At 39.0% G+C, this 23,375-nt stretch overlaps 1 protein-coding gene across 1 annotated transcript; it reads left to right on the top strand.

Moving 5' to 3' along the window:
• The first annotated feature begins 13,439 nt into the window (after window positions 1-13,439).
• Window positions 13,440-15,109, top strand: LOC118482632. The gene is made up of 2 exons (XM_035978201.1): window positions 13,440-14,040; window positions 15,105-15,109. The coding sequence occupies exons 1-2, from the start codon at window positions 13,440-13,442 to the stop codon at window positions 15,107-15,109; spliced, it is 606 nt and encodes a 201-aa protein (XP_035834094.1).
• Window positions 15,110-23,375: the final 8,266 nt, after the last annotated feature.

Raw genomic sequence — 23,375 nt, 5'->3', positions numbered from 1 at the left:
ATCTTTGGGGAGAGACTAGTTCAATCTTTTGTTTATTTCTTGATTAGTTGTTCATGTTTTGGATTTTGAATATCATTTGTTCTTTTGTAGGTCCAACAAACTACTTGTAATCAACAAGCCTTCCACAAGTTGTTTAAACCTATCATACTTGATCCATTATGATTCACTCAACAATCATTGTTTATGGACAAGCTATGGGCATTATAGGCTAAACCCCTTGTGTTGCTTGGGTTGAAGATGAAGCTTGGTATGAATTAAATGTTTAATCTTTGGCAAAAAGATGTGCTCTGTATTTAATAATTCCTTCTACCCTTATTTCGTAATGAGCTTATGATTGTTTTGGTCTTTGATCTTTTGGGAGTTCTTGATAACCAAAGGAGGTGAAGCTTATTAATACACTCATGGAGTGTAACAACCCATATACTAATAAGGGAAATCCGATATTGGAGAAGTGGTTGACCCTTTTGTGGAAACACATTTTGTGATCAACCCTCTTTTATCAAGAAGATCGTTTGTGGCCTGCACGGTATATATGCTAGGCCTCAACAATTAGCCGAAACTTGGCCTCAATGATTACCCATGTTAAAATATTATACGTCTTTATATATATTTTATTATTATAATGCCACCCATTAAATAAAGATCAATCACCCTAATTTATCACAAGTGTTATTAGCACCCGTGGGGAGCACTTTGAAATATCCTTGCTACTTTTGAAGTGAGACACAGCATGGGAACAATGTAAAAGAAAGAAGAGTAGTTGGATGTAACTAACCCAAGATTAGGGGATTGTTCCTTAAAAAGAACCTTTCTCTAAGATTGGGCAATGAATTATATTTAGCCGGCTCTAATTCTATTTTAACCTTAAATTCACATCTTGTAAATCTAATAAAAAAATTCGCCGGTAACCTTAACTAGGAGTCGGGTCTTTGAGTTAGTTAACCTCACCTCTTACCAATAAGATAACTATACTTCATCCCAAGTGGATTCGGAGATCCAAAGCAACACTCTTCATATTCCCTACTAATCATCTATTACTTGCTTTTATTTTCTGTTTTTAATATAAAAATAGCAAAAGATAATTAATTAAACTAGTTGCTAGTTTAGAGTAACTATTAAAAATCGTATCCTTTGGGTTCAATACTTGGTTCTTACCTTAAGCTTTACTACAAATGATAGGTATGCTTGCTTGTTGTGTGTGTCTAGCCTAAGTAAAAGTAATTTATTTTAGAATTAAAGCTAAGTGCAAGTCTCTAAATGGTATTAAATTAACCAATCTAATACGTGCTAAAAGTTATTAAATTAACTAGACCAACACATCACTAGACGCAAGGCATCACTAACCCATTTTAATGTTTATTTCTAACTTCATTTCTTAATTCCTTTTATACTAAGTAACGGTACTAAGTGATATACTTTATAAAATTTTTACTTTTAACCCGAGATAATTATATTAATCAAATTAATTCACGACAATATTAGAAATAATCGTTTACTTCGTTTAGGATCCGGCTTACAAAACAAGTCGGGTTTCTAGGATCCGGTTTTGGAGAATGTTACATTAAGCATCATAGAACCAAACGAACAATCTAAATAGTCTGTGTAAACTAAACATTAATCATCATCGTCAAAAAAATATCAACAACACAAAATCCAACAACTTTTGAACATATGCAACTATGTCATCGCACGTGAAAACACATAAAACCCAACCAAACATCACCAAACTCAACATTGGAGACAAACCATCAAAAGACTCAACATCTGAGATGAAACGTCAAAAGCAATGAATAAACCTGAAACATCAGCAGATTGTATAAAAGCCTAAAATACGCCTGCCTTACAGACAAATAAACACAAACCATACCATCATGTAAAAACTCTGATAATATCAGTAACAAACAAACCCAGCAAACCAAAAGTCAGAGAGGCGGAAGCCCAAACTCACTGACGATGAAACAACATACGTCAACGTAGTAAGCAAATACTCCACGGCGTTGGCCAGGAAATATACATAAGTAACACACAAAGCTTGAAAAAGAAACCGTTCAAACAATAACAAACGAAAAGAAAGACAGTCGAACAACATCGTAAACAAACGAAGAATCTGATTGTCATTATCTACAGTAGCCAAAAAGTCGGCGCAGAAACAGAGAGAAAGCATAAAGAAGAAGACGCGGTGATGGGTCAGCCTTTTAACCTCCCCCCCCCCACCACCACCACGGACTAAATGTACAAACAAAATAGCAAGACAAACAAACACCTAAAGTAAGTACAAGTAACAAAGCACAAGGTAATGTTCCCACAATGCATAAAAATCTTTTAAATTAACATTATATAAATTTAGTAATTATTATTAAAATTTCAGATTATTATCTAATTTAAGTTGTTTAACTTCGTTGATGTTTTGAGTTTATTGTTTAAGGCCTTTAGCTTATTTAAGTGGATAAATTATAATTCGATTTGAAAAAAGAAATAAGAAATCAAACACTTGTTCATATACGTGTGCTTAGTGGTTAATTTTTCATCTAACAAAATGAACACGTGTATATATGCTTTTGGATGTGATACAACTTTGTTTTTTGTGTTTTTTCATTCTATTGTTGTAGCGTGCCTCAGTATCGTAAACCTATATCAATATCGATTGAATTTCTCGCAACAACGTGTATAGTATTGAATTTGAAAATTCCACGCCGCAACACGCGTGCACGAGTGGAGGGGGGACCTAGTTTATATAACAAAAGAAAGTTGCTTTGAAAATAAACAAATATGTGGTGGATCCAAAGTCAATGGCTGAACATATTCAAATAAAAACAACCAAGATTGTGCGATGGTTTTCTTTACAGTATTAACCCAATCCTCAAAAGCACTAGAACTATCCCTATTTTACTTACAAAATTTGTGTTCGAACATTTATAGTTTGCAATCGAAATCTTACGGATTTTATTCGGAGCGAAATAACAAGTAGATGATAGTTCATTTACCTCAAATGATGCTCGTTAACCACCGAAGGCTTTTGGTCCGACTCGAGTAACAGCAACAACAACAAAAATAAAACGTAAACCACAGGTGTGTTTAGTGGTGAAAACCAGAAGTCAAAGGATTGAATTGCTAATCGGATTTGATTATGAGATTTTGCGAGAGATGTTCCCTTTAATGTTGCATTCGTGCTGTCTATGAAACCATGATGAAAACAATTCACGATGAAATTATAGGGTTGTAACTCTTAACTTGTTTAATCAGAAAAAATTAGGTTGGGGATTGTGGCCTGTGGCCCTATAAATACCAATACTAATTGAGCTAATAAAAAAAGTTTTGTTTTTTTTAAAATTGGGCGCAAACGATAGGCATGTGCCCACACTACTTTGGGCATGTATTCATCATTGGATGCCACTCGACCTAGAAGCCATCAACTATATCTTAATATTTTAATATTTTAATTAATGGATGATGTGACAACTCGAGTTTCCGACTTTCACTCTCGCATTCATTACGCGTTAACTGTTTAGTGTTTGATTCGTTTGACTCGTAATTGCACGTTGAATTAAAAGTTGAATTGAAATGAATGTTGAGTTGTTATGTGCTAAATATGTGTAAAGTTTGATTTCATGAACTTAACTGCTTGAGTGTGGAACAGCCCGACGAAACAAAAATATGTTTCGCCATAGGTCCAGTCGACGAAATGGGGTTTTGTTTCGCCGACCCGTCAATTCGTTGAGGCCCAGTTACGGCCCAAACTTGTATGCGTAAATATATATATATATATATATATATATATATATATTAGATTAGGGGAACGGTTATCAAAATACTGAAACCCTAGACTCCTCCCCTATTAACGGCAGCCTTGCGACTTAGTGATCCTCAAAGAACGATCAGAATTACTTCTTTGTTGATCGTGGTTAGTGCATATTATTATTATCCGATTATGTGTTAAAACGTTTATTTGAATAATATCCCTGCATGTGTCTGTGATGATAATTGATATGATAAGTGGCGGCTACTGTTGATTTCTTTTCGGTCCAATAACATCTCTCGCATTGTTTTTTGATATCATAATTGTCCTCTACTATATTCCTTGGTATCATTATTGTGTGTAAGAAATCAAACCCACCGATTTGTTTGGCCAATAACACCAAGCGGTAGTCATAAGAATTGCCGGCCATCATGCTTAGTATTGCACGTGATATGTCAGTTCATATGTGATTAAAATAGGAGTCAATGTTGATTGAATGGTTGAGTGCCATTGGTTCAATTGTTGGCTGGATAAATGTTGGTCCAATCAAATAGAAGCACCCTAGATACTCAAATATATCAAAAGTAAATTATGCTTACATATGATTGTTTAGTGATTGTCGGCTGTGGTATTCATTTTGGTCCAATGATGCTTGGCGGTTGTGATAGATGTCGGCCACTAGGGCAATTAAAATTCTGTCATATTTTGCTTATTATTACTGAAACTGATATGGGATCCGACGAATCAAAGAGATGCTCTTGTGACCTCGACGAAACGCCCACCTCGACGAAACACATGAGTGTTTCGCCGTGATGCCTGTGATATACGTGTGATGCTATTATCAGTTAGTGATGACTGTGTTGAGTTGAGTATGTTAACTGTGTTAAGTGTTAACCATGTTAAGTGCGTAAATTCTGCTAAAGCTTGTTACCTTGTTAAGTATGTTGATCTTGTTAAACACGATGACCCTGTTAAATGTGTTACCGAATAACCTTGTTAGAATTGACCAAGAACTCTATCATATGATGCATGATTGTAAGAACATGAAATAACTGTTATGTGTTGAATCGGTGATGATTACCTTGCATGCATTCTATACTTTAACTTACGAGAAATCAATGCGAAATGAACTGATTTATGTATACGTGCACTTTAGGACTTGATTGATTTACTGTGAGCATATACTTAGCATACCGAGCAAACCAAGGTGAGTTCACACAGCCAAGGCATGGGGTTCCCAGGGTGGGAATGGGTTTGGATTAATTACTTGTACTTACCTAGCTTATGGAACTTAGTTATATGGTCCTCGGGGTGAGGAAGGGTTATTGATAAGATACGACTAGACTAGTGATACTTATAGAACTGATCTTCGCACACATGCCGGGGTTGGCCGCGATAATATGACTAATCTTCGCACACATGCCTAGGAAGGCCGCAAACTATACACTAAACTTCGCACACATGCCGGGTGGCCGCGATACAAATATACCTAGTCTAGAATACTTGGGAACTTTCCCTAATCTTCGCATACATGCCTAGAGGGCCGCGATACGAACTAATACGATACATGACTTAATAAACGAACACAAGGCTTACTATACTATTACGATTACTGTACTATTAACTGTGAACTCGCTCAACTAGTTGTTGACTCTCTGCTGTATGCCTTGCAGGACCTTAGGTACATATGGAGCTTGCACAGGGAGGAGCAGGTCGTTGTGGGACATGGATCGTGGATGCCATGTTATAAACTTAAACATTAGAAATTTACTACTTGCTTTGGTTTTACGCTATGCTTCCGCTACACTTTGAAACTATACTTATGTTTTGAACACCTATCGTATTGAATGATTGGTTTGCATTTATTTTTTACTTGATATTAATTACATGTTCAATATGATTGGTGGCTTGATCCTAGTCATGTCACGCCTCCAAGCGGTGATACTCCGCGTGTAGATTTTGGGGGTGTGACAGATTGGTATCAGAGCCATTGGTTATAGAGAACTCGGTTTTAATAAGGGAAAATGTTTTTATTAAAACCAGACTATAACCAGAACAGTGCTCTCAACGATCCACAACGACGCTTCGCTCCACGTGCAAGACTCAACATCCTAGGTAATAAGGTTTATGTTTATTACCTGCTTGCTAGAACTACATAGAACTTTGCTCGTAGTATGCTTAGATAACATTGCCTACTATACGTCATTACATGAGAACACCTATGTGCTTACACTCTTCTGTCATCGCACTACTCGCGAACCATTCTCACTTATTCTACTTTTACTATGAAGATCATGTCTGAACGTGTGAACATGACCCAAGCCCAGTTGACGGCTCTCATTGCTGAACAAGTAGCTGCGGCACTTGCAGCTGCACAAGCAGGTAGTATACCCTGCGGATGGGATACACACTAGGATCTTGAATCCTACATTCCTAAATCAACTCTTGTATTTAACATTGTCCTATTCTATGCACAATAGGTCAAAACGCTCCACAACCTGTCTGCACATTCAAGAACTTCATGGACTGTCGTCCAAGCACATTCAGTGGCACGGAAGCAGCAGTGGGACTACTCCATTGGTTTGAGAAGCTCGAGTCAGTATTCGAGATGTGTGAATTCCCTGAGGCTCGCAGGGTCAAGTACGCCACTGGCACGTTGGAAGGGATTGCGCTAACCTGGTGGAACGCGCAAGTTCAGATTCTAGGGCTGGCAGCTGCTAACGCCACCTCTTGGAACGAATTCAAAGAACTGATCAAAAGGGAATACTGCACACGCGATGACATCCACAAGTTGGAAGTGGAGCTTTACCATTTGAAAATGACGGGGTCAGAAATCGAAGCTTACACGAAACGGTCGAACGAACTGGCCATCTTGTGTCCAACCATGGTGGACCCTCCAATCAAGCGTATCGAATTGTACCTCAAGGGTCTAGCCTCAGAGATTCAGAGTCATGTTACATCGGCAAACCTCGACAACATCCAAGACATCCAGCGTCTTGCTCATCGCCTCACGGATCAGGCGGTGGAACAGAACAAGTTACCCAAACGCATCAGTGCTACCACTCCAGCTGCTACTTCTGCTACACCCAATGACAACAAAAGAAAGTGGGATGGGGATTCCAGCAAGGGATCAGTTTCTGTTCAGTCTCAAGCACAGCAGCGCAAGACAAATGACTACCAGAATCCGAGTCAGCAACCATCAGGCAGTCAGGGGCAGGGTGGATCCCACTATGCAATAGGTGCAACAGACACCACAGTGGACGGTGTCGCAAGGAACGTTGTCAGAGATGTCTCAAGTTAGGGCATGAAGCTGAATACTGCAGGAGTGCGTGACCTGCGAACCAGAATCAGCAACTCCCACCACCAGCTCCACAAAACCAACAACAGCAGCCACAGCGAGGAAACCGGGGATGTTTCCAGTGTGGGGCTTAAGGTCATTTCAAACGTGATTGCCCTCAATTGAACCAGAACCAGAATCGCAACAACAACAATCACCAGGGCAATGGGAACAACAACAATGGGGGAAACAACAACAACAATGGCAACGAAGCTCGGGGTCGTGCTTTCGTGCTGGGTCAGGGCGACGCAAGGAATGATCCCAATGTGGTTATGGGTAAGTTTCTTCTCGACGATATTTATGTTACTGTTTTGTTTGATTCGGGTGCGGATACAAGTTATATGTCTTTGAAAGTGAGTAAATTGTTAAAACATACACCAACACCCCTAAACACCAAACATGTTGTAGAATTAGCTAATGGTAAGAGTCTAGAAGCCACGCATGTAGTCAGGGGTTGTAATATTGTCTTAGCCGGTCAAGCGTTCTCCATCGATCTTATTCCCATAGTCTTGGGAAGCTTCGACATCGTTATTGGGATGGATTGGCTGTCCCGACAGCAGGCAGAAATCTTATGCAAGGAAAAGATAGTTCGCATTCCTCGTTCGGGCAAGGAACGTCTCGAAATTCAAGGCGACAAGAGTAGTGCGGTGGTTGGCATCATCTCTTTCTTAAAGGCTCAGAAATGTTTACGAAAAGGGCACACCGCTATTTTAGCACTCGTTACTGATGCATCCGCGAAGGAAAAGAAATTGGAGGACATTCCAGTTGTACGCGACTTCCCTCAGGTGTTTCCTGAAGATTTACCTAGTCTACCGCCTCATCGCCAGGTCGAATTTCAAATCGAGCTCGCTCCGGGACCAGCACCCAAAGCTCGAGCACCATATCGTTTAGCTCCAACTGAACTGGAAGAACTGTCAAAGCAGCTGCAAGAGCTCTTGGAAAAGGGCTTTATTCGTCCTAGCTCTTCGCCTTGGGGAGCTCCAGTGTTTTTCGTGAAAAAGAAGGACGGTACCTTCAGGATGTGCATAGACTACCGGGAACTGAACAAGGTAACAGTGAAGAACCGCTATCCTCTTCCGCGTATAGACGACTTATTTGACCAGTTGCAAGGGTCGAGTTACTACTCCAAGATAGACTTGAGGTCAGGGTATCATCAGCTGAGATTCCGGGATGAGGACGTCTCCAAAACAGCTTTCAGAACTCGCTACGGCCATTACGAGTTTCTAGTCATGCCATTCGGGCAAACGAACGCGCCTGCAGTTTTCATGGATCTTATGAACAGGGTGTGCAAACCGTACTTTGACAAATTCGTCATCGTTTTCATCGACAACATTCTGATCTACTCCAAGAGTCAGGAGGAACACGAGCAGCATCTACGAATTATCTTGGAACTTCTAAGATCAGAACAGCTGTACGCTAAGTTTTCAAAATGTGACTTCTGGCTTCGTGAAGTCCATTTCCTAGGCCACGTGGTAAACAAGGATGGGATTCATGTTGATCCTTCCAAGGTAGATTCGATCAGAAATTGGCCTGCGCCTCGCACTCCAACGGAAATACGCCAATTCTTGGGTTTGGCGGGTTACTACAGACGATTTATCAAAGACTTTTCGAAGATCGCGCAGCCACTTACACTACTGACACAGAAGGGTGTCACCTACCGTTGGGGAGATCCCCAGGAAACCGCTTTCCAGTACTTAAAGGATAGGCTGTGCAGCGCACCTATTCTCTCATTGCCAGAGGGCACGGAGGATTTTGTGGTTTATTGTGACGCATCGATACAGGGTCTTGGGTGTGTATTGATGCAACGGGATAAAGTTATTGCCTACGCTTCTCGTCAACTCAAGGTTCACGAACGGAATTACACGACGCATGATTTAGAGCTGGGGGCTGTTGTTTTCGCGCTTAAGATATGGCGACACTACCTGTACGGTACCAAGTGCACTATTTACACCGATCACAGGAGTCTCGAGCATATCCTTAAGCAAAAGGATTTGAACATGCGTCAACGAAGATGGGTCGAACTTTTGAACGATTACGAATGCGCTATCAAGTACCATCCAGGCAAAGCCAATGTTGTGGCTGACGCCCTCAGTCGGAAAGACACTGCACCTAAGTGCGTACGAGCATTGCAACTCACCATTCAGTCTAGTCTTCCTGCACAAATACGAGATGCTCAGGTAGAGCATTAAAACCAGAAAACGTTAGGGCTGAAGCGCTACGCGGCTCAAGGCAACGATTAGAACAGAAGGAAGACGGTGCCTACTATGTAACAAGGCGTATTTGGGTTCCACTGTATGGCAACTTATGCGAGCTTGTAATGGACGAAGCTCACAAGTCTCGCTACTCGGTACATCCAGGGTCGGATAAAATGTACCACGACATCAGAACTACTTATTGGTGGCCAAACATGAAGGCCCACATCGCTACCTATGTCAGCAAGTGCTTGACTTGTGCAAGAGTCAAGGCAGAGTATCAGAAACCAGCGGGCCTACTCCAGCAACCAAAGATACCACAGTGGAAATGGGAGGAAATTTCCATGGATTTTGTTACAAGTCTACCTAGATCCCAGCGTGGGAACGATACTATTTGGGTGATCGTGGATTGACTCACCAAGTCTGCTCATTTCTTGGCTATTAAGGAAACTGATAAGTTCTCCACACTAGCAGACATATACTTGAAAGAAGTAGTCTCAAGGCACGGGGTGCCCACCTCCATCATTTCGGATCGTGATGTACGATTCACATCAGAACTATGGCAAGCAATGCACAAGGCTTTTGGCTCTCGGTTAGATATGAGCACGGCTTATCACCCTCAGACGGATGGGCAGTCTGAGCGCACGATTCAAACTCTAGAAGACATGCTTCGGGCATGTGTCATCGATTTCGGCAACAGCTGGGAAAAGCATCTCCCTTTGGTGGAGTTCTCATACAATAACAGTTATCACACCAGCATACAAGCCGCTCCATTTGAGGCATTGTACGGGCGTAAATGCCGGTCACCTCTCTGTTGGGAAGAGGTGGGGGATAGTCAGATCACGGGTCCAGAACTTATAGTGGACACCACGGAAAAGATTGCACAAATACGAAAACGCATGGCGGCAACTCGCGACCGTCAGAAAAGCTACGCGGATAAGCGTAGGAAGCCATTGGAATTTCAGGTCGGGGACCGGGTTTTACTTAAAGTCTCACCCTGGAAGGGTTTGATTCGTTTTGGCAAACGGGGCAAACTCAATCCGCGGTATGTCGGACCATTCGAAATTGCAGAAAGAATAGGCAAAGTGGCCTACAGACTGAACTTACCAGCTGAACTCGGTGCAGTTCACAATGTTTTTCACGTGTCAAATCTGAAGAAGTGCCTTTCAGATGAGACTCTCATAGTTCCTTTGAAGGAGCTCACTATCGACGAGCGGTTGCAGTTCGTCGAGGAACCTGTTGAAATCACGGACCAGGATGTTAAGGTCCTCAAGAACACGAAAATCCCTCTTGTTCGAGTTCGTTGGAACTCCCGTCGCGGCCCAGAGTTCACCTGGGAGCGTGAAGATCAAATGAAACTCAAGTATCCCCAGTTATTCGAAACCAATGCAACCACTACTGAGGCTGAAGCTACTACTGTAGAATTTCAGGACGAAATTCCAAATCAACGGGGGGATGATGTGACACCCCAGGAAAACCAGTGAACGATACAACTTACCTAGCTTCCTCAGTAACCGCATGCTAAATTTCGGGACGAAATTTCTTTCAAGTTGGGGATAATGTGACAACTCGAGTTTCCGACTTTCACTCTCGCATTCATTACGCGTTAACTGTTTAGTGTTTGATTCGTTTGACTCGTAATTGCACGTTGAATTAAAAGTTGAATTGAAATGAATGTTGAGTTGTTATGTGCTAAATATGTGTAAAGTTTGATTTCATGAACTTAACTGCTTGAGTGTGGAACAGCCCGACGAAACAAAAATATGTTTCGCCATAGGTCCAGTCGACGAAATGGGGTTTTGTTTCGCCGACCCGTCAATTCGTTGAGGCCCAGTTACGGCCCAAACTTGTATGCGTAAATATATATATATATATATATATATATATATATATATATATATATATATATATATATATATATATATATATATATATTAGATTAGGGGAACGGTTATCAAAATACTGAAACCCTAGACTCCTCCCCTATTAACGACAGCCTTGCGACTTAGTGATCCTCAAAGAACGATCAGAATTACTTCTTTGTTCATCGTGGTTAGTGCATATTATTATTATCCGATTATGTGTTAAAACGTTTATTTGAATAATATCCCTGCATGTGTCTGTGATGATAATTGATATGATAAGTGGCGGCTACTGTTGATTTCTTTTCGGTCCAATAACATCTCTTGCATTGTTTTTTGATATCATAATTGTCCTCTACTATATTCCTTGGTATCATTATTGTGTGTAAGAAATCAAACCCACCGATTTGTTTGGCCAATAACACCAAGCGGTAGTCATAAGAATTGCCGGCCATCATGCTTAGTATTGCACGTGATATGTCAGTTCATATGTGATTAAAATAGGAGTCAATGTTGATTGAATGTTTGAGTGCCATTGGTTCAATTGTTGGCTGGATAAATGTTGGTCCAATCAAATAGAGGCACCCTAGATACTCAAATATATCAAAAGTAAATTATGCTTACATATGATTGTTTAGTGATTGTCGGCTGTGGTATTCATTTTGGTCCAATGATGCTTGGCGGTTGTGATAGATGTCGGCCACTAGGGCAATTAAAATTCTGTCATATTTTGCTTATTATTACTGAAACTGATATGGGATCCGACGAATCAAAGAGATGCTCTTGTGACCTCGACGAAACGCCCACCTTGACGAAACACATGAGTGTTTCGCCGTGATGCCTGTGATATACGTGTGATGCTATTATCAGTTAGTGATGACTGTGTTGAGTTGAGTATGTTAACTGTGTTAAGTGTTAACCATGTTAAGTGCGTAAATTCTGCTAAAGCTTGTTACCTTGTTAAGTATGTTGATCTTGTTAAACACGATGACCCTGTTAAATGTGTTACCGAATAACCTTGTTAGAATTGACCAAGAACTCTATCATATGATGCATGATTGTAAGAACGTGAAATAACTGTTATGTGTTGAATCGGTGATGATTACCTTGCATGCATTCTATACTTTAACTTACGAGAAATCAATGCGAAATGAACTGATTTATGTATACGTGCACTTTAGGACTTGATTGATTTACTGTGAGCATATACTTAGCATACCGAGCAAACCAAGGTGAGTTCACACAGCCAAGGCATGGGGTTCCTAGGGTGGGAATGGGTTTGGATTAATTACTTGTACTTACCTAGCTTATGGAACTTAGTTATATGGTCCTCGGGTGAGGAAGGGTTATTGATAAGATACGACTAGACTAGTGATACTTATAGAACTGATCTTCGCACACACGCCGGGGTTGGCCGCGATAATATGACTAATCTTCGCACACATGCCTAGGAAGGCCGCGAACTATACACTAAACTTCGCACACATGTCGGGTGGCCGCGATACAAATATACCTAGTCTAGAATACTTGGGAACTTTCCCTAATCTTCGCATACATGCCTAGAGGGCCGCGATACGAACTAATACGATACATGACTTAATGAACGAACACAAGGCTTACTATACTATTACGATTACTGTACTATTAACTGTGAACTCGCTCAACTAGTTGTTGACTCTCTGCTGCATGCCTTGCAGGACCTTAGGTACATATGGAGCTTGCACAGGGAGGAGCAGGTCGTTGTGGGACATGGATCGTGGATGCCATGTTATAAACTTAAACATTAGAAATTTACTACTTGCTTTGGTTTTACGCTATGCTTCCGCTACACTTTGAAACTATACTTATGTTTTGAACACCTATCGTATTGAATGATTGGTTTGCATTTATTTTTTACTTGATATTAATTACATGTTCAATATGATTGGTGGCTTGATCCTGGTCATGTCACGCCTCCAAGCGGTGATACTCCGCGTGTGGATTTTGGGGGTGTGACAGATGAGAACCCCTGCTCCTGCGTTTTTTCACTCCATGCGCTCCATGACAAAACAATAGAAAACGGTTTATTTAGTGTTAACATTATTATCGTATTTTTTATTTTTTATTTTTTATTTTTTATTTATTTTTTTATTTTTTTTTGAACGGCAAATTTGGATCACTGATGGACCACTAGAGTATTATCGTGCCACCAGCAGAACCACCCGATCATATCCATCTCCACTAGGCAATAATGCCTATACACCAATTCAGGAGGAAACCCAATAAATCTGGGAAAACCCCCTTTGTGGGAATCGAACCCATGACCTAATGAGATGTTATATGGTAGAAAGTGTCGAACCCCAGTGTGTTGGGGAGAAGTGGGAACACGAGGATTAGCCCCTACTGATATAATCCGATCTACGAATGAGAAAATCGATATGGTCCGAGTTCACCTAAAAGCAGCTCAGGATCGACAAAAGTTGTATGCGGATAAGCGAAATAGGCCTATTGAGTTTCAAGTGGGCGATAAGGTAATGCTGAAAGTATCTCCGTGGAAAGGAATAATACGGTTTAGAAAAAGAGGGAAATTGAGCCCAAGATTTATTGGGCCATTCAGAATCACCGAACGGGTTGGTAAAGTAGCATATCGTCTTGAACTACCCGATGAGTTAAGTGGGATTCATAACACATTCCACGTGTCACATCTCCGAAAATGTTTGGCAGATGAAACCGCTCGCATTCACTATGATGATATCGAGGTGGATAACAGTCTCAACTATGCAGTTAAGCCAATTGCGATATTAGATCGTAAGGAGAAGAGTTTGAGGAGCAAGATAATTAACCAAGTGAAGGTTAAGTGGGAACACAGGAAGGGTGCGGATACCACGTGGGAATCCGAAGAAGAGATGCAACGGCTCTACCCTAAACTATTTGGTACGTATTACGGTTTCGGGGACGAAACCCTTTTTAAGGGGGGTGGACTTGTAACATCCCGAAATTTCAAAACTTTATACTAGAATTATAAAGTGTATAATAAACAAGAATAAACTAACTAGGATAAATAACCCAGTTAGTTAGAAGTCTTGTAGTGACATAGGAATGAGTTAAAAAGCCAAAGATATAAACTAAATAAGAGTGGAGGGGCCTAGGTTGTCAAAATTGAAACTTAAATTACTAATAATTAGTAAAATAAAGACCAAACACTCCATTTTGGAGTTCCTGGTCGATCAAGAAACCACAGGGCGACACCTTCACAACCCTAAATTCTACTAAACTCTCAAATTGAAGGCTCAAATCACGTAGTAATCGAAATCTGAACATAGAATCGTGATCTCCTCGTCAAGGAGGTCATAAGGTATGTCAAATTAGGTTGTTTTGATACAACTCAAATTCTTGCATGTGATTGAAATCGAAGGTTGAGATTGATTATGTGTTGTAAAACATGAAATTGGAAGTAATGTGAAGTCTAGGGACAAACCCTGGATGATTTCTTGTCAAAATCTTGCATGTTAGTTGTAAGGATCAAAATCACTATAGTGGGTGATTAGTAAGTTAGTAGAACTTGATAAACACTAGGATTAAGACTCTTGTTCTAGTGAAAACTGAAATTGTTAGATAATCTCTAAAATTGTGGATGTTAAAATATGTGTATATTGTCTAATTGAAGTTAATTTGAGTGATAATTTCAAGTTATGAACTTGGTTTAGATCATGTAGAAATCTGACCCGCAAGGTGTTTGATAAAACGCCTAAATGAGGGTTAAAATGTTAAAGATTGCTAAAAACGCAGATTTGTATATGTTATGAATTAATGCGTTAAAGCTTATGAAAAAGTTCTAATCTTGTTATGAATTGAACTCTTTAGGCAAGGAATCCGGAACGTCAAGTGGACACGCCGGAAGTGATACCCGCGGAAAAGGTGTGCTTTAAAGGTACGTGATTTTAGTCCCGTTAAATTATGCTTAAATGCTTTGGTTTGATATGTAATTGATGTTGTAGTGTAAAGGATGCGTTTGATGTGTCGTTAAAGTGACGAAGTACACTCGACCATTAAACGGGTCAAAATAAGGACTTGGAAATTAGTTTGGCATGTCAACGAAGTGATAGTTTTCACTAAATAGCCAAACGGGTCAAAAGATGCTTTATAAAAAGAATCAAGAGAATAGAGACTTGAAAGTCTCATATTTCGTTAAGTGGTGGATTGTACCACGCTATTAAATTGGCTATATAAATTTTAAAACTAAGAACCCGGGATATCGGGTCAAACAATAGAAGCTCTATGAAAGTGTCGTTTGAAACGGAATGCTTGAATTCCAAAGAAACAAGTAATTGGTCCTAAGGGAACGCAAAGCCATGGAATGGCGCGAATACACCAAATATATGAGCCCGGGAATTTGGGTAATTATGTCTAAAAGTTTTTAAGAATGGAGAGGAGGTGCTATGCATTTTCACTAATGGGTCGGATAATTGAGACAAGGAAATTGTGAACCGATTGTCGGTATCTCGGTTTCTGCGATGAAAAATTTACATGGTTGAATCCGTAATTTTATTACGGACTCATAGGAAAAAGAATCGGCTAAAACGGACAAGCGAATAAAAAGTTATGATCTTTAAAAGTTGGAAAATAATTAAAGGGCAAGAATGCATAGTCCACCGTAAATTACGGTTCCACCGTAAATTACGGTTCCACCGTAATTTACGGTGGAGATTAAAATGATACGGTGAGGAGCCCCTGTTTTACGGCAGAACCAGGGACATTCCAGGTCCACCGTAACTTACGGTGACACCGTAAGTTACGGTGGAACCCAGAACAAAAATCATATTTTGTTTATTACTTTGTGTTGTTAGAATCCATTTATACGTAATGAATTAATGCCAAAACTAATGTATTTAGTGTATGACCCTAGGTATGGATGAGTTTCCCCCGGATGGTGATCAAGTATGTTGTCAAGAACCGAACACGCATTTTGAAGCTTCCGCACTAAATATAACTATGTCTAGAACTTTATTATGTTGTTAATGCTTTTGCTAATCATGTTTTAAATCCCTTAAACTAGTGATTAGTTTACTAGCAAGGGTTAACTTTTAACTTGTTAAGCACTATTGTACAAGGTTTTGGTAATTAAACAAGTATGTATGGTCCTTCAAAGAAGAAAAAGTTTTTATAAACTCTGATTTGTACCTTAACTAATAAAATTATTAATTATATTCCGTCCAAATACTAAGGGTGTTACATATAATAACCATCTCTATATACACACACACACACACACTCTTTTCGAGTGTGTAAAACTAAGGGTCTGTTTGGTATAACGTAATGGAATAGATGATGCAATGGAATAGACGAGGTAATGGAATGGACAAAGGAATGAAATGGATCATTACATTCCATAGTCTTCTTTGGTTGCCATGCAGGAAAGGAATAAATCATTACCTTGTGTTGTTTGGTAGGTAAGAAAAGAGGAATGAATTAAATCAGCGATGGGTGGTGGCTGTTGCAACCCCGACCCCTACCCCGGGAGCGGGTGCCGCGAGATCCAGATCAGTGGTATCGGTGTTTATTAATTTAGCAGTGGAATACATCAGGACCGTAGTTAGAAAATATTTTTATCAGAGTTAAACACCAAACTTTTTATAATAAGAAATCATTAGGATAAAACCCAAGTTCATTTGACAATACATTTGTAGGGATAAACCCTAATTATTAAAAATAAAAACTCCTTTTTATTTAGGTAACTTTTATAGCCACTTTTCCAAGCCTTCAGTGCTCTCCAGCTGGTTTCTATTGGCTTTCACATTTTGTTACCTGAAATGCGTTTTAAAAAGATTTTATCAGCAAGAAATACTGGTGAGTGCATCCCAGTTTAATCAAAACAGTTTTATAACTTCACAGAATTGAGGGCATCCGCAATTACATTTGCTTATATCTATTCACTTACTAATTCAGTACTGTCAACACCTGACTTGTGGGTCTTATTACTCATTGGCTAACTTTTTGTCCAATGGTAACGTCTTTCACATTTTGTATAGAAAACCCCAACATACCGGCAGTAATTGTAGAATCACAAATACTCAATTACTGTTAAGTGTAATTTAAAACATTTGAGGTTTTGGTAAAACATTTTAACTCACAAAAAGATTTACAAAAAGAGAATGTACTCACAAATAGTGCGAAAAAGCAAGATGTACTCACATTGTAGATTTAGGTGATACTATTATAGCTTCCTGGTAATTCTCCTGGTTATTATCTATTAAAATTAAACAATGCACACGTGTTAGTAAAATAACCCAAATCACATTAACCGTACAACTCTAGACAGAATTCCAATGACTGAGTCAAGTAGAGCCTTGACATGCATTATGGAATCCTAGATCAATCGAGTGTAACATGAGACATAACTCCAACGACTGAGTCAGGCAAAGCCTTGACATGCGTTACGGAATCCTAAATCGATCGTGTAGGGTAATAGCAGGGTTATAGTACTTACAACGAGGCAGAGCTTCGCTTTAAAGTGGGTATTATGCCCGGGTATAATATCTACTATTTAGAGATTTGAGAGAGAAATCGATTTTAAACGAATTATCAAATGAGCCGTTCACCTCAATTTATAGGCCTGGTCTGTGGCGGCTCGCGGCCTGCGTAAACCTAAGCTATCTCTCTCGCGGCCCGCGAGAGAGCACGTGTCACTTATAGCTTGGTCGAGTCAAAGACTAGCCCTGTTGAGTCACCGGACACGTGGCGCAATGCCTTGTCTGACAAACAAAGTAAGTCGCGGCCCGCGACTAACTCAGCTAAGGCAGTCACGCCCCGCGAGCGACTCCTGAACTTTGTTTTTCTTGATTTTTCTAAGTATAAGGGTATTTCGGGTCCGTTTGTTGCATACGGGGTATATTAGGAACGTTTTAGGGTCACGTTAAGGGTTCTAGGAGGGTTGTTATAGTGGCGGTGATCGGTGGCGGCTAGTGGCGGTTGCAGCGATGGGTGGCGGTAGTCGGTGGTAGCGGTGGTGGGTGGCAGTGGTCGGTGGGTGACGGTTGTTAGCGGTGGTGGCGGCGATGGTTGGGGTTGGCGGTGATCTGCGGTGGCAGGTGGCGGTGATCTGCGGTGGCAGGTGGCGGCGATGGTGGCAACGATGGTGGGTGGTGGTGGTCGAAGGTAGCGGGTGGTGGCCGCGGAGGATGGTGATGGTCGGCGGAGGGTGGCGGTAATGGTCGAGGTGGCGGTGGTCGGTGGTGGCGAGTGGCGGCGATGGTGGTCAATGGTGGTGGCGACGACGACGGTGGGTGGTAGTGGTCGACGGTTGCGGGAGGTGGCCGCGGAGGATGGCGGTGGTCGGTGGTGGCGGGTGGCGGGGATGGTGGTCGATGGTGGTGGTGACGGGTGGTGGTGGCGACGACGACGGTGGATTGTGGTGTTCGTCGGTAGCGGGTGGTGGCAGCAGGGAATGGTTGTGGTGGTCGGCGGAGGGTGGCGGTAGTGGTGGGGGTGGCGGTGGTTTACGATGGCGGGTGGCAGCAATGGTAGTCGATGGCAGAGGACGGTAGTGGTGGTGGTGGTCAGCGGAGGTTGGTGGCGGGTGGTGAACGGCAGGTGGTGGTGGTGGCAAATAATGGAGGTGATGGGCGGTGTTTGTGACGTAGGCTGAGAGAGGGAATAGAATGGAAAAAAAACAAGGGGAGTGGATGGAATGAATTTGAGGGAATGAAATGACTTATGTAATGGGTGATTCCATTACGTTGACCAACCAAACACACTTTTTTTTCATTCCCTCGCAATAGTTCACATTCCATTCCACCTCACATTGATGCATACCAAACACTGCCTAAATGATGCAAAATGATAGGTCAACCTTTTAGATGTATACAAGCGATGACATATCTAGAAGAAAAAATCAGGGATATCTCAAAAAAAAAAAAAAAAAGACCTAGGGTATCCTATTATTTTCTCAGGGGTTTTGTTTGTAACCTAAAAATATTTTTGGATTTAGAGGTATCCTAATATTTGCACACGGCTATCCGAAACAAAAATGAAGAAAAAAAAAACAAATTTGCACTAATTTTGCATTTCGTCGACAAAGCTAATACCTGCTTCATAGATCCGCATCTATATTATGTATACAAGACATCTATACTATATAATAAAAGAAACCTGTTTTGAGACACTTGTCATTCTCTCATTTAATTGATTAAAATTAATAATAATAATAATAATATTTAATCTAATCTAATACAAATAATAATAATATTTAATCTAATCTAATACAAATTCTTATTATTAATTCAATAACCTATTGTTAAACTAAAACTTTAATAGAATCTTAAATCCTAGCTAAACAAGTTTTGAAATTCATAATAATATTAATATGTTAGACTAAATATATTATTGATATATATATATATAATATTGATATATATAACTAAAATTATTATCAATAATATTAATAATAGGTTTAGAATCAAATAGAAAGATTCAAAAAATAAGAAGTCGTACAAAGGGTATCAAATAGACTCTGATTGATCTCATTCAACCAACATTAGAGCCGTCTTATGGAACTCTACGTCATTAATTAATATGTACGAGTTGATGGATTACATTTATATTAACTCATTTATGTCAATATGGTATGTAAATGACTTTGTCTTTGTTTTGCATTTACAGGAAATATCTATACTATATGGTTTAAATTGTTCAACCCGTGTAACACATGAGGAACTAACCTAGTTATATATCTTCTAATAATCTTAAGAACAAAACGTCTCTGACCCGCCATTTTTCAAAAAAAAAAAAATGACAAACCCACCCTTCCACTTGGTGAAATTGTAATTTTTTGTGCCTCTTCTTCATACAAAATGACATATGCACCTCTAACTTTGCAAAATGGCATTTTTATCCCCCTTTCCATTTTATTAGCACCTCCTATACTTTCATAGTTCTCATTTTTACTACCTTTGCTTTTCTTTTTGAGTTTTAATCCTTATTAGCACCTCCTATACTTTCATAGTTCTCATTTTTACTACCTTTGCTTTTCTTTTTGAGTTTTAATCCTTATTAGCACCTTCTATACTTTCAAAGTTCTCATTTTTACTACCTTTGCTTTTGTTTTTGAGTTTTAATCCAAAGTCTCACCACATTGCAATTTTAGTCCCTTGGCAATGCAAACATCAAGCTTTAATCCTCAAGGTTTCTAATATTCCTACATATACAATGTGCGTTTTTAACATATCATTTTCTTTAATGATTTTCGTTCGTTAATTTCTTTTTTTAAGAATGAAATTTTCGTTACCTTCATTGAGTTTCAAAAGTTTCGACTTGACCCTTTTGATTCCTTTACTTAAAAAAACTAACTTTTTACGTGCGGATTTTTTTATGTACGTGTCCATATAATTCGAGTTGATATACATTTGAACGAAAACTTTTATTTGGAAATGAGTAAGTGAAAGTATAATATGTTTTCGTTATGTACCAAACCGAGCGTCGTTAAATATAATATTGACAGTATAAATTTGAGTTACCCTACATTTCTTGTGGATTCTATTTTTATAGCTATAATAAATCTCTTTTGATTGTTGTGCATCGACCATGAATCACATAACTTTTGCACTAATTTGTTCGATATTTAAAATGTACATACGCCGCAACACACATGATTCTAATTACTACTTAAATTGTAAAAAAAAAGTGCTGATTTCGCTTTTTGAATATATAAAAGGGACCCTATATAAAATCAACTTTGCATTTTCCTGAAAAAGTTGAAATACGTTCGCTATTTGTGAGTATTATATTTCATCACATGATTGATCACGTGACTACGTGAGCCAGAAATGAATTACATCATATAAAACTCTTCTGACCTTGAGATGTACGAGTTTGTACGTTCTTGTTTCACTTTTCTTTTCTTTGATTTTATGATTATGTATTATGTTAAGGACAACTTGTTTAAAAGAACTAAATAAAATGTGCTCTTTTATCATTTGTTTATGGTTACAAAAATACATATATCATTTACATTAAATTAGGCTATCACCCGGGAACATACTGGGTTAGGAAAATTTAGTTTTCAATAATAAAAGGTACATAAATAACATTTTGAAACGCGTTAGTATCTTCTTTCCCTTCCCACGATAATTTATTTGTTCCGTTTCATCAGTATCCTAACTTTGTCTCCGTGTGTATTCATAGTTTTCGTGTAAAGCTTATTACCTTTTAATTCTTAATGAGATCCCAGTTAAAAAATGTTTCGTAAACCGATACAAAATGTTATATTGTTTGTTTTTAAATTATATTATATTATGTTTTTACTTGAATTTTCAACTAATAAAATTCATAAACATATTATAAACAACGTGATGAAATCCTTACACGACAAATGATAACTGCTTTGAATTCATAGAGATAGGAGCTAAGTCTCTTTCTTGCTAACTTTCTCCGAATCCTTGGCGTTCCTTGGAGTTGGAAGAGTTGTAGACGTCAACCTAGCCTGTGTAAATTCGCTAAAAAGTTTTGTGAATGCCTTCTTCTCCATTATATAAAATGAGAGTAGCAATCACTTAATGCAGAATCAGAAAAAAATGGTTTTAAGATTACTTGGATGGCTTAAAAACTCCGAACCCAAGGAGAAAGATTGGTTGGGGTATAAGAAATTCTAAGGGTTTGATATTAGGTGATGACATGCAGATTACTCGAAAATGATTTCATATCTCTTTACCGGCATCAAGAATCAAGATATTAATATACTATATGTGTGAGATTAAATATATAAATGTAATATTTAATCTTGTAGCCTATATAATCATTTATATTATATTAGATCAAAATATATTTAGTAACCTATTAATAATTAGTTGGTAATTGTTGATGGACCATATTACCCTTATTAACTAATTGGGTTTCCTCTTGGGTGTATAAATAAGGGGCTTATTAGAGAGTTAAAGGGTTACACACATTACACAATCACAAACCCTCATAACATCAAGAATTCGTCTCTCTCTCCCCATAACCGAAACCTCCCTAATTTCGGTTTCATCACCATCATTAACTTACACCCTAAGGAGGAACCAGATCATCCTGACAATCATGTCGAACTCAATGGCTGCATCTCTGACTGGATTCTCTGCTGGCCTGTCTGCTGTAACAGGTATTATTCATGTTTTCCATTACATTTAAACAGAACTGATCCAACATGTGGTATCAGAGCATATGTTGATAAATCAGTTCTGTTTTCGTATCCATCATTCTGGGATCATAATCTGGAAAACGGAAGTTTTTTAAGTCATTAAAATCACAACTGTTTCGAGTCCTAATGAGCCGAAATCCCTGTTTTCGGAAAATAAGTTTAATAATTTTGACTCAAAACTATAAACGGGATAATAATATCCGAAATCTGTTAACTGGAATCTTAAAATCTAGATTTCGGAACCCAGAATTATGTTTATATTTTTTAGGGTTCATCATATTGTTCTAAGAAAACTCGAAAAATTCATTAAGTTTTGGAATATAATCCGGATTAGTGGGTGTTTTACTGTTTTTGATCTGAATTTTATCTACTAAAAATTTCGGAAACTGTTAAAAGATAATCAGTTATTATTTTCGAAATCTTTTGATAAGTTTATATCAGCATTAAAGCAGGAAACATTATCCCACAATCCCTAAAATTTCGAGTTTTCAGTTATCATCACAAAACAGCTGTTAATAAGGTTACTACTCGAGACCATGAGGTTGCTACTTGAGACCATGAGGTTGCTACTCGAGATCATAAGGTTGCTACTCGAGACCATAAGGTTGCTACTCGAGACCATAAGGTTGCTACTCGAGACCATAAGGTCATAACTCGAGACCATAAGGTTGCTACTCGAGACCAAGGTTGCTACTCGAGACCAAGGTTGCTACTCGAGATAATAAGGCTACAACTCGAGACTAAGGTTGCGACTGGAGACCTCATAACTCGAGATCTCAAAACTCAGTCGAAACCATGACTCGAAACCATGACTCGAAACCATGACTCGAGACCATGACTCGAGACCTCACTCGAGATCTCAAAACTTAGGCTGTTTAAACCGCGCTAACAGGTGGTTTGCTATTAAATACTTGGTTTTGTTAACACTTAATTAATTTATCAGAATCAGATAATTTTTGCAAAACCAAAATAGCTTTACTTGAATGAGCTTCTGATGTATTAATTCCAGCCAAAACTGATTTAATACATCTATTTATTGTTCAAGTATTATGAAAGCTATGTTAAGTATGCATTACAAACGTGAAATGTCTTAATT

The sequence above is a fragment of the Helianthus annuus genome, chromosome 10, assembly GCF_002127325.2.
Source record: "Helianthus annuus cultivar XRQ/B chromosome 10, HanXRQr2.0-SUNRISE, whole genome shotgun sequence".
Classification (NCBI taxonomy): domain Eukaryota; kingdom Viridiplantae; phylum Streptophyta; class Magnoliopsida; order Asterales; family Asteraceae; genus Helianthus; species Helianthus annuus.
Note: the sequence above shows the minus strand (reverse complement) of the source record. Positions and strands in the feature narration are given on the sequence as shown.

Bases quoted from the DNA above. Each gene is read 5' to 3' on its own strand.
- LOC118482632 (XM_035978201.1), top strand. From the start codon at position 13,440: ATGTTATATGGTAGAAAGTGTCGAACCCCAGTGTGTTGGGGAGAAGTG.